The sequence below is a fragment of the Zingiber officinale genome, chromosome 8B (assembly GCF_018446385.1).
Source record: "Zingiber officinale cultivar Zhangliang chromosome 8B, Zo_v1.1, whole genome shotgun sequence".
In the NCBI taxonomy this organism is placed as follows: domain Eukaryota; kingdom Viridiplantae; phylum Streptophyta; class Magnoliopsida; order Zingiberales; family Zingiberaceae; genus Zingiber; species Zingiber officinale.
The window spans coordinates 86,938,981-86,950,055 of NC_056001.1; the positions used below are offsets into that span (position 1 = coordinate 86,938,981).

Consider the following 11,075-nt stretch of genomic DNA (forward strand, 5'->3'; position numbering starts at 1 on the left):
AAGAGTACACCGGTGGGCGAGAAGAACATGTGCGACATTCGAGGGACGTAAAGCCGGGGTGGAAGACTACTCGAGAAGAAGGCCGGAGTTGGATTCGGGTGAGCCCTATTCCGGTTGGCCGCAATCACCCAAGCGAGCAGAACTAGAGCAAGTCAACCGGGAAGTTGACTTGACAAGTGTTCGGTCGACCGAACATCTTTATCGGTCGACCGAACATCTTTATCAGTCGACCGAATCCCTATCATCACAGACCAGCTGTTGGTGACACGTCATTAACCAACCGTTGGTGAAGTGATCAGGCCAGATCAGGTGGAGACAAACCAAAGACCTGGTTGAGCGATTTGATCGGGTCAGATCAGGTGGAGACCGTTGGCTGATCGGTCGACCGAACATTGTGATCGATCGACCGAACGTAGGCTCGATCCAAAGAGGCTGCATCTGGACGGAGGGCTGGGCAGGTTTAGCAGGTTCGGTCGACCGAACTTAAGGATTGGTCGACTAATCCCTCTCGAGTCAAATCTTGATCCCGAAGATTAGGTGATCTGATAAGTTCTGGAACCCCTATATAAAGGGGTCTCGAACAGCTATTCAAACATCAACTCTGATTTTCATTTCTAAGCAACTTGTAAGATCTCTTAGTGTAAAAGGCTTCTCCGTCTTCAGAGAAGGAGGCGTTCCTAGTGTGCTTTCCAACTGCCTTGGATTAACAACCCTCTTGGTTGTAACCAAGTAAAACACTGAGTCTATTTTTCTCTTTTTTAATTTTAGCTCTATTTAATTTCATAATTGTTGCTTTTATTTTAAAGTTGAAAGCTTTGAGGAGGATATTTTTATTTGTAGGCAATTCACCCCCCTCTTGCCGGTCCCATTGTACCAATAAGTGGTATTAGAGCCCAACAACCTCAAAAGAACTAACAGCCGACTGAAGTACAAAGATCAAGATAATGGCCGGCGCAAACATTCATCCCCCAAAGTTCGACAGAGATTTTGCTACGTGGAAGCGAAAAATGGAGGTATTTTTTAAAACATACTTCGATATTCTTATTACTATGAAATATGATTTTACAGCTCCAAAAGATAAAGAAAAGAATGCCAATGGACGAAGAAGGAGCAAGCATATTTCATAGCAAACGGAAATGCGGAATTTCACCTGCTCAGTGTTCTACCGCTTCCACCCCAGGAGGTAAGTCGAATCGAAAGCTACGACTCCGTGAAAAACCTTCTAGGAAAAATTTATGGAGCTTCATGAAGGTACGTCAGAAGCAAAATTGGCAAGGCGGGACATCCTCCGAACTCAGCTGACAAACCTCCGGATGAACAACAGTGAGAAGGTAGTGCAACTCCAAGCGAGAGTCAAAGATCTGATAACTCAACTGACCAACCTCGGAGAATCGGTAACAAATCAAGACTCAATCCGATATGCGCTCAATGCCTTCCCAAGAACTCCAGAGTGGGCGTCCTTAGTAGATGCTTACTACATTTCTAAGGATTTCGAGGTAAGTAGTTTAGAAAACTTATTCTCTACATTCGAACTTCACGAATCTCATATTGCAGAGCCTAAACAAATAGAGAAGTCAAACCTCAACGTTGCCCTACAAGAAGAGATGGACGATCCCGACTCCGAAGCGTCGATCGATGAAGCCGAAGCGGCACTATTAGTAAGAAAACTAAATAAATTTATTAAAACTAACAAATTCAGATCGCAGTCGAAAAAGCATCAACGTAACAAAAGGATGATCTGATGCTACAACTACAACGAGGAAGGGCACATCAAGGATGATTGCCCTAAGTTGAAGAAAAGGCACAAAGAGAAGCCTCAGAAATCAACATCCACTACACGCAAGAGTCTCAAGGCTACATGGGATGATACTTCATCCTCCGAATCAGAAGTCGAAGCCTACTCAGGAGTAGCACTGATGGCCAACCATCTCTTTGAAGATGATTCGGACTCAGAGAGGAGTATATATTAAGGGGGAGAATCAGAAGAGGAGAGCTACAATGAAGGGGGAGCATCACTAAGTGAGATAAGTAAGGTACGTGATCTTATCCCTACTCAATCTTTTCGATTCATCAAAATACTTACGAAAGATCTAGCAAAATTAGAAAAAGAAAATGCTAAATTGAAATTAAAATTAAAATTAGAAGAATCATGCTCCTTAGAGTTATTTAACAACCTAAAAATAGAAAATGCTAGTTTGAAATTACAAATTGAAAACTTGAAAACTACTGCATGTTCAAAAACAAATGGTTTTCAAGAACCAAAACTTAAAATTTATGGAAACCTAAATTGGTATATAAGAAAACATCAAGGAAAACTTAGAAAAATTCCCAAGACTTATGTACCGCCCAAATATTTAGCTAACCCTGTAGCAAGGAACCTATATTGGGTTCCAAAATCTCTACTAGGTTAAAATTCTCTTTAAGATTTTCAAAAGAAAATTTGTCTAAATCAGAAAATGACTTCAATTTGCCTAACTTAGAAAATTTGCCCCATTTTTTTTTTAAAAAAAGGACCTAGATTTTTTTGACAAAGAGCAAAATTTTTTTTAACATATTTTATACCCTGATTTTTTTTTTGTTGTGGTCAAAGGGGGAGAGATGGGTACAAGTTAAGGGAGAGTTAAAAGTTAAGGGGAGTTAAAATTATTTTCAAACTTTGTTTGAATTTTTTATTATTCTTTTCAGTAATTGGTAACAAATAGAACTAAATTTTATGTTGTAATTTATTTTAATTGCAAACTTATGCCTAAAATGGTAGTTTAGTAGTTTATTTAAATTATTACTTGTTTGGTTTACCCTAACTTGAACTTGGATTGATGTACATCAAAAAAGGGGAGATTGTTGGACCCCGTGATTATTTTGATGTGATCAACCAAGTTTAAGTTAGGTCTTCATTGTTTTTTATCCCTGTGACTAAGGTTGCAGGAGTTTAGGAGCGCAGGAAGTCGAGAAGAAGGCACAGCTGGCGAGAAGGACGGCACGGGAAGGGAGCCGACGGGCTCGGTGCGTCCGAAGGACGGGATAGTTGCGGAAGAGTACACCGGTGGTTTAGAAGAACGTGCGCGACGTTCGAGTGACATAAAGCCGGGGTGGAAGACTGCTCGAGGAGAAGGTCGAGAATTGGGTTTAGATGAGCCCTATTCCGATTGGCCGCAATCACCCAAGTGAGCAGAACTATAGCAAGTCAACCGAGAAGTTGACTTGATAAGTGTTCGGTCGACCGAATCCCTATCATCACAGACCAGCTGTTGGTGACACGTCAACAACCAACCGTTGGTGAAGTGATCGGTCGACCGAACCTTCTGATCGGTCGATCGGACCGGAGATAAACCAGAGACCTGGTCGAGCGATTTGATCGGGCCAGATCAGGTGGAGACCATTGGCTGATCGGTCGACCGAACACTGTGATCAGTCGACCGAACGCAGGCTCGATCTAGAGAGGTTACATCTAGATGGAGGGTTGGGTAGGTTCAGCAGGTTTGATTGACCGAACCTAAGGATCGGTCGACCGATCCCTTTCGAGTCAAATCCTGATCCCGAAGATCAAGTGATCTGATAAGTTCTAGAACCCCTATATAAAGGGGCCTCAAACAACTATTCGAACATCAACTCTGATTTTCATTTCCAAGCAACTTGTAAGAGCTCTTAGTGTAAAAGGCTTTTCCGCCTTCAGAGAAGAAGACGTTCCTAGTGTGCTTTCCAACTGCCTTGGATTAACAACCCTCTTGGTTGTAACCAAGTAAAACACTGAGTCTGTTTTTCTCTGTTTTAATTTTAGCTCTATTTAATTTCATAATTTTTGCTTTTATTTTAAAGTTGAAAGCTTTGAGGAGGGTATTTTTATTTGTAGGCAATTCACTCCCCCTCTTGTCGGTCCCACTGCACCAACATTTTCTTTCGTAGTTCTTCTTGATTAGGGACATAGAGGCGATTACTGAAATATAGTATCCCACGGTCTAATACTCGGAACTCTCTATTTTCTCCTTCCTGCATTCCCTGCTTGATCTTCTGAACATTAGAATCTTCATCCTGCCCTTTCTTTGTATCTTCAATCAAGGTTGACACTAATGCCAAGGTGGAGAGCTGCCTGGTAAAAATCTCAAGCCCAAAATTTACTATTTCTTTCTGTAGGGGATGGGACATAGCGGATAAGGATAATAACGTTGCAAAAGATTTCCTACTTAGTGCATCTGCCACTTTATTTGCTTTCCCTGGATGGTAGAGTATTTCACAGTCATTGTCTTTGACTAGCTAAAGTCATCTCTGCTGTCTCATGTTCAGATCTTTCTGAGTGAAGAAATACCTAAGACTTTGGTGATCTGTGTAAATCTTGAATTGAGCTCCGTATAAGTAATGCCTCCAAATCTTGAGAGCGAAGACTACCATTGCTAACTCAAGGTCATGAGTAGGATAGTTCTTCTCATAATCCTTGAGTTGTCTCGAGGCATAGGCAATGACTTTTCCGGTCAGCATCAGTACGGCCCCAAGCCCCAATTTAGAAGCATCGCTGTAAATATCGAAGCTTTCGTTATTCTCTGGAAGAGTCAGGATTGGAGCACTGGTCAGTTTCCTTTTCAATTTAGTGAAACTCTTCTCGCAATCCTCTGTCCACTCAAATTTCTGTTCTTTCTGATAAGTACTGTCAATGGGGAAGCAATCCTTGAGAAGTTCTCTACAAATTTCCTGTAGTAGCCTGCTAACCCAAGAAAACTCCTAATTTCACTAGCATTCTTAGGTCTATTCCAGTTACTCACAGCTTCTATTTTTGTTGGGTCGACCATAACCCCATCTTGGAAATGATGTGACCTAAGAAGGACACTTGATCGAGCCAGAACTCGCACTTGGAAAACTTTGCGTACAACTGGCTCTACTGAAGAATCTTTAATACTGTCGTCAGATGTTCTGCATGTTCTTCCTGGGTTCTAGAGTATATCAGGATATCATCTATGAAGACGATTATAAACTTGTCCAAATATGCATTGAATACTCTGTTCATCGGATCCATAAACGTAGCAGGAGCGTTCGTCACTTCAAAAGGCATAACTATAAACTCGTAGTGCCCATACCTCGTTCGGAATGTCGTCTTCGGCACATCATCCACTTTCACTTTCACTTGATGATATCGTGACTGCAAGTCTATCTTGGAAAAGACTGTGGCTCCCTTTAACTGATCAAATTGATCATCAATTCTAGGTAGGGGATACCTATTCTTAATTGTTACTTTGTTCATCACTCGGTAGTCCGCACACATTCGCATGGACCCGCCCTTCTTCTTTACGAACAACACCGGAGCTCCCCACGGTGAGTGACTAGACCGAAGAAAACCCTTGTCAAGTAGCTCCTACAGCTATCCCTGAAGTTCTTTCAATTCTGCCAGAGCCATGTGGTAGGGTGCTTTTGAGATTGGATGGGTAACAGGGATGAGTTCAATCTCAAATTCAATTTCCCTATTCGGAGCTAAACCTGGCAACTCCTCTGGAAACACTTCTGGGTAGTCACATACGACTCTAACTTCCTCTAGCTTTTGGTCTCTTTCTTGCTGGGTATTAACCACATGTGCTAGAAACTCGGCACACCCATCGGCTAATATTTTCTGAGCATTTATGGTCGATAACAATTTCTGGGTTCTCTTCCTTGATTCTCCGATGAACTCAAACTTAGACTCTGCCTCAGGTTGGAATAGGACTCTTCACTTATGACACTCGATGGAAGAACCATACTTGCTAAGAAAGTCCATCCTAAAAATGACATCATAATCAGACATGTTCAGTATTACCAGATCACTGTATAGTTCTTTGTCTGAAATTTTAACTGGCACAGCACGTAGCCAGTGCGTAGATGTCATTATCTCTCTCGAGGGTAGTGTCATCAAGAATTATCTGTGTTGGACCTCCGGGGGTATACCTATTCTATCAGCAAATGCCATGGAGACAAACAAATGGGTTGCCCAAGTATCAAATAACACAATTGCGTAATGACTAAAAATGCATATCTGACCTGCGACGACAGTGGTGGTGTTTGCTACATCTTCTTTGGTAAGGGAGAAAAGTTGAGCATTTGTAGAACTTGGTGGGGCCTCCAGTCTGCCTTGACTAATTTGAGGACCCTCCAATGCAGCCTGCATCTGGTGTAACTGCGCCTGGTTGCCTCCATACTAAACAGGTTGTGTTGGAGGTAGGTTGCTCTTGGTTGGGCAACACTTGGCTATATGCCCTCTTGACCACACGTATAACAACCACTAGTGCCCTTACGACAAATTCCAGCTACATCTTTCCGCACGTGGAATGTTGGTTAGTCCTAGGAAAATGTACCGGTTCCACTGTACAAAAATTTTGTATAAGTGTCGAATCTTCCCATAAATAACCTATTGTGTTCTTTAGAAGTTAAATTAGGAATCGCAGACGGAACTTAACATCATTGATTCTAAATTTAACTTATCTGTTCTTATTGGTTTAGATTTGAATCGCAAGCGGAACTTAACACTATTGATTCAAATCCACCTATGTTATTAATTCCATTAAATATTAATTTCCAAAATTAGCTTCTAGGACTGCATGACGAGGCACATGGCCTTCTTGGATATGGGAGCAACCACCACTGCCTAGACAAAGCCTTTTAAGGAAAACTAATATTTAATTTCCTTAAATAACTCTAGGTTAACCAAAAAGAACAATCGAATCACAAATTCGAAAAAAGAAGAAAACACAAACTCAAAAAACTAATTCGAAAAACTAGATCTAATGCCTCTTGTGTTTGGAATTCTTACAAAACACTACAACAAAAATATTAATAGACAATGGTTAAAAACCGTTGTCATAGGTCCTTTAAAACCGTTGTAATTGGCAGTGTTGTTAAAAGTGGGGGCTACGACAACGGTTTTAAACCGTTGTCTTTGAATGAAAAGACAATAGTTTTGCAACGGTTTTAAACCGTTGTCTTTGAATGAAAAGACAACGGTTTAAAACCATTGTTGATTAGAGCATTTTTACTGTAGTTACAACCATTTTGGGGGCTACGACAACGATTTTTAATCATTGTCTTTGAGGGTGATAGACAACAACAACAACAATTTTAAACCATTGTCTTTTAAATTATTATCTTTTAATACCAATATATTATATTTCAATATAAATATATAATAAAAAATTATAATCACAAAAGAAAGAATATTCTCCACATCAATGTCATTCAAAATGTTACTTATATAAGAATTACAATCACAAAAGAAGAAACATGTCTAATATTCAAATAAAATTTATCCCAATACAAATAAATAAATAAAATCTATTTATAACTAATGAACAATAGTCAAAAGATTATAAACTTGTGATGGTGGTTCATGCCATGTAGGATTGCAAGTAATTATTATCAACCCAAACCCTATCACAATCTTCAACTTGTAGAATTTCATTGGACTTCTCTTTCTCACTTGCTGATTCTTCCATGTCAACCTTTTCCAACATTGTTGATCATCAATTCCATAATAAATCCAGTCTTCCCACACCAGCTCCATCAAAAAGTCCAATCTTTCCACTCTTTTGATAAGGCACCAGGAGATCTCGACATATAAAAAATGCACATGAATATTCATTTTCATTGGATTAGGAGTCTCCAATACAGAAGTTGAAAAATGCACATATGAAAATGCTCACCCTTGTTTATCTCGTATAACAAAGGGTAGAGTGGTCTTACAAGGACTAAACAGTCTCAGCATCACCTGTCATGAGGTAAACGAAAGCAACTAAGAAAAACTCAAATTAAAAGTATATGTAAAAAAGTTGTTGTAAGATGGGAATAAGATTAAGATAATGAAAGATAACCTGGAAGACTGTCTTTAAAAGAGGCTTGTTTGCCACTAGTTCTCAACTAATATTATGGCACCACCTATATCATCGAGGCAAATGCTCACCCTTGTTCTAGAAAAAGGTAGCGACAAAATCATTAGTCAAAGCAATATATGATATGAACATTCAGGTCTAACACAAGCCATGTGAAAATTATAGAACCTTGCACAAAAAATAAGATAAAAACCTGAAGGAGAATCAGAAGTAACTAAGTGATTAAGTAATTGCCTTGAAAGAGCGCTGAGATACAGGATGAGCACATGTTCCAGATCAAAGATAGGTGCACCGATGGCAATTATTAGGTGTCCTTGGGGACGTCGAGCAATCCGGTTTCTAGAATCTTGAATGAACTTAGACACTTGAAGCCGTTGTTACTGGTTTTATGTTCTGTGCGTCATGCAAAGCATCCTGTAAACTCTTTACGGCACTATCGTAGTGCATAAACCCCATGAACCAAAATTCATGGTTATCGACCGACACAACCTGGATATACTTTTCTGCAGGTTTCTTTTTGCTTGTTGATGAATTAGTAGATTTGAGCTGATGTAGAGAAATAGCAACCTGCTCAGGATCCAGGAAGCAAATTTGTAAATATCATGTTAGGATAGGACATTCAATTCAAAATAGCAAACTACAAAGAGCAACAAAAAGAAACTAAAATGTAGTCGCTGTAGAAACAAGTGTAGTTCAAAAAGAAAATAATTAAACAAGTTATACGAGTTTTGCTATTGGTATGTGTAATAACTAGATCTTATTGGAATTTTTTATTAATGAAAATCATGTGGAATTAATAAACTGTGTTCATGAGTTGTCTATGAATAATTAAATTACACATCAAGGGATAGAATTATTGATAAATTTTCTAAACACACTGAATATGCCCACAAAGTTTACTACATAACAATTGACAGATATGGAACTATATGATCTGACCGCATACCACCTATATACAATATCTGAACCTTGCTGTGAAAGGTCATATCAGAAGTAATGTAGGCTAAGCTTTTGCATCTTGTCATCAAATTGATCCCTAGAGATTAAATTAGAATAAACAGATAGATTAGATTGGTATGACAGCCGGTTAAAAAATAACACCATATGAGACTACATAGGCATATTTGGGATACGTGATGCAAAATATTTCATATGCATGTAGACACATATGACCACTTCGAATTCATTCTACATTATTCTTTTAGAATTCATTGATCATTATGTTGACGATTTTCTTCAGATATATTATATAGAGATGTACATGAGATGTCTAGTTTAAAATTTTTTATATATAATAACCAATTTTAACTTCAGAGTATAAGAAGTGTTATTAACTTTTGTAATCATCATCCATCTTAGAGGAGTACCATATAAAAATGCAACTCCTACTAGTTATAAAAGGTAGACCATAGAATCGACTAAGTGACATTAATTGTGAAAGGCACATAGAAGAGCATGGTATGTTAGCTTATGCAAAGGAAACTTCATGCTTGACTTAATGCACTTTCTTCTTTACAATTATATGATTATACATATCAAGAATCTACTGCAAAGGGTAACATTCCTACAATACTTTTGTTAAATTTTCAAAAAAAAAAAAACAGAAAGTAAAGGAAAAAACCTAAAATTTCAACAAACTGGCAACCATAATCAATTAGTTGTTTTTGGCATGTGAGGCTGAAATTTTCCATGCTTGGTGTGATATCTGAAGAATTTAGTCATGCATACTAGCAAAGGTTGTCTCATTTACCTGGGCAATAGCAGCATAACGAGCAAGTCCCCATGCAGCCTCCTTAACAACCAGAGTAGAAGGTCCAGAAGGAATACTAACAGCTGTTCTCCTGCAATTTTTTCTCAAGTAATTAGAAGATACATATCGACATAATTGGATCAAGTACAATACGACAAAGCTAGTAAATAGGATGTAAAAAACTATACAAACCATTTAGCAAAACGTGCGCCGTGTTTGTAATACTCAGCACATCTTGAGGCCAATCCATCCAATCCTTGGCACCAAGATTCATTGTTTGATCCAGGTAATGGGACCAAACCCTTGACAATGGAACAAAGAAAAACAAACTTCAACATTTCATATGAGTAAAACAGAAATTGTCATAACTTTGAAGATAATAATTACCTTATCAACCTTAATACTGGGCATGATTTTCTCATGGTGTAAGCAGTCCACGAACTTCTTTCCATCTATGGTCGATTGGTATAGTGTTTCCTCATAAAGAATAGCCCCAGATATATATGCACCTAGACCCGAGGTGGTCAACAAAAGTTGTCTATAAGCTTGGCGGTTTTGTTCTGTATTCTCCAGACCAATTGAAGCAAGCCTCTTTCCACATGTAGCATTTGATTCATCGACAGCAAGAATTCCATGCCCAGGTGAAGCAATAGATTTCTAGAATAGTAATGAGCAAGCAATTGGCTAAGCAAAGAAAAAAAAGCAGACCAACACTGACAATGTTTACTAAGCAATAAAACAAAATTTATAGAAAAGCAAAAACCAAAAACACTGTACAAAATCCTGAGACAAATTTGCTTATTTTGTTTCAAAATAAAAGTGAAGAATCATTCACCAATCTACATTGCTTGTTAATCATCTTCTCTTTCTTTCTTATAGAGATGAATTTACACTACTTTACAAATGATTATCCTTCTATAGTTTCTCAAAAATTGTCATATGGCTGTGCGACAAATAAATAATAACGAACAAAAATATTGGTGTGGCCATATTTGGAACTCTGTCAAGAAACTAGAGGCCGTAACATGATACAACCTATCCAATATATCATCCAACTGTATATCGACAAATATTAATCAAAGTGAAAAACTAGATGCTTGAAAGATCTAAAAGTGAAAAAAAAACTATGAAAAATTGATAAATATTAATCAAAGGACTACATAATGGAGAGAAAGAATAGCAACATCTAATAGTTATCACACATTTACTGATTTAGGATTCAAGAGAAATAAATAAAACCAAGATTTTTTTAGCAATATTCATCAAAAGAAACTTTTTCCCCTTCATTTCTGAAACAAGATCAACATTTAGTAAAGAAAAATCCGAATTACCTCAACACCGTACTTTATGGCGACGCATGCAAGTGTGTCCAACTTGGATACATGATGCTCGATGTACTTCAACGCACAAGGAGACGAGGGAGGAGCAGAGGTATCATATTTTCTCTCATGGGAAAGAGATCCCATCGCTATAGGGTGAATGCGACA

The 11,075-nt window shown here is 38.3% G+C and overlaps 1 protein-coding gene across 1 annotated transcript; it reads right to left on the reverse strand.

The window, feature by feature from the left end:
• Nucleotides 1–9,552: 9,552 nt before the first annotated feature.
• Nucleotides 9,553–11,054, reverse strand: LOC122014016 (fructose-bisphosphate aldolase 3, chloroplastic-like). Its single transcript, XM_042570213.1, has 4 exons — nt 10,920–11,054; nt 9,976–10,245; nt 9,781–9,890; nt 9,553–9,679 (listed from the first exon to the last, which is right to left on the reverse strand). The coding sequence occupies exons 1-4, from the start codon at nt 11,052–11,054 to the stop codon at nt 9,553–9,555; spliced, it is 642 nt and encodes a 213-aa protein (XP_042426147.1).
• Between the last annotated feature and the right edge of the window lie 21 nt (nt 11,055–11,075).

What these genes read in the sequence shown, in the direction of transcription:
- LOC122014016 (XM_042570213.1), bottom strand. Translation starts at nt 11,054, where the DNA reads ATGGGATCTCTTTCCCATGAGAGAAAATATGATACCTCTGCTCCTCCC. An exon ending in CCATAAAGTACGGTGTTGAG is followed by an intron (nt 10,246 to 10,919) that starts GTAATTCGGATT and finishes TTACTATTCTAG; the next exon opens with AAATCTATTGCTTCACCTGG. An exon ending in GGCGCACGTTTTGCTAAATG is followed by an intron (nt 9,680 to 9,780) that starts GTTTGTATAGTT and finishes AAAAAATTGCAG; the next exon opens with GAGAACAGCTGTTAGTATTC.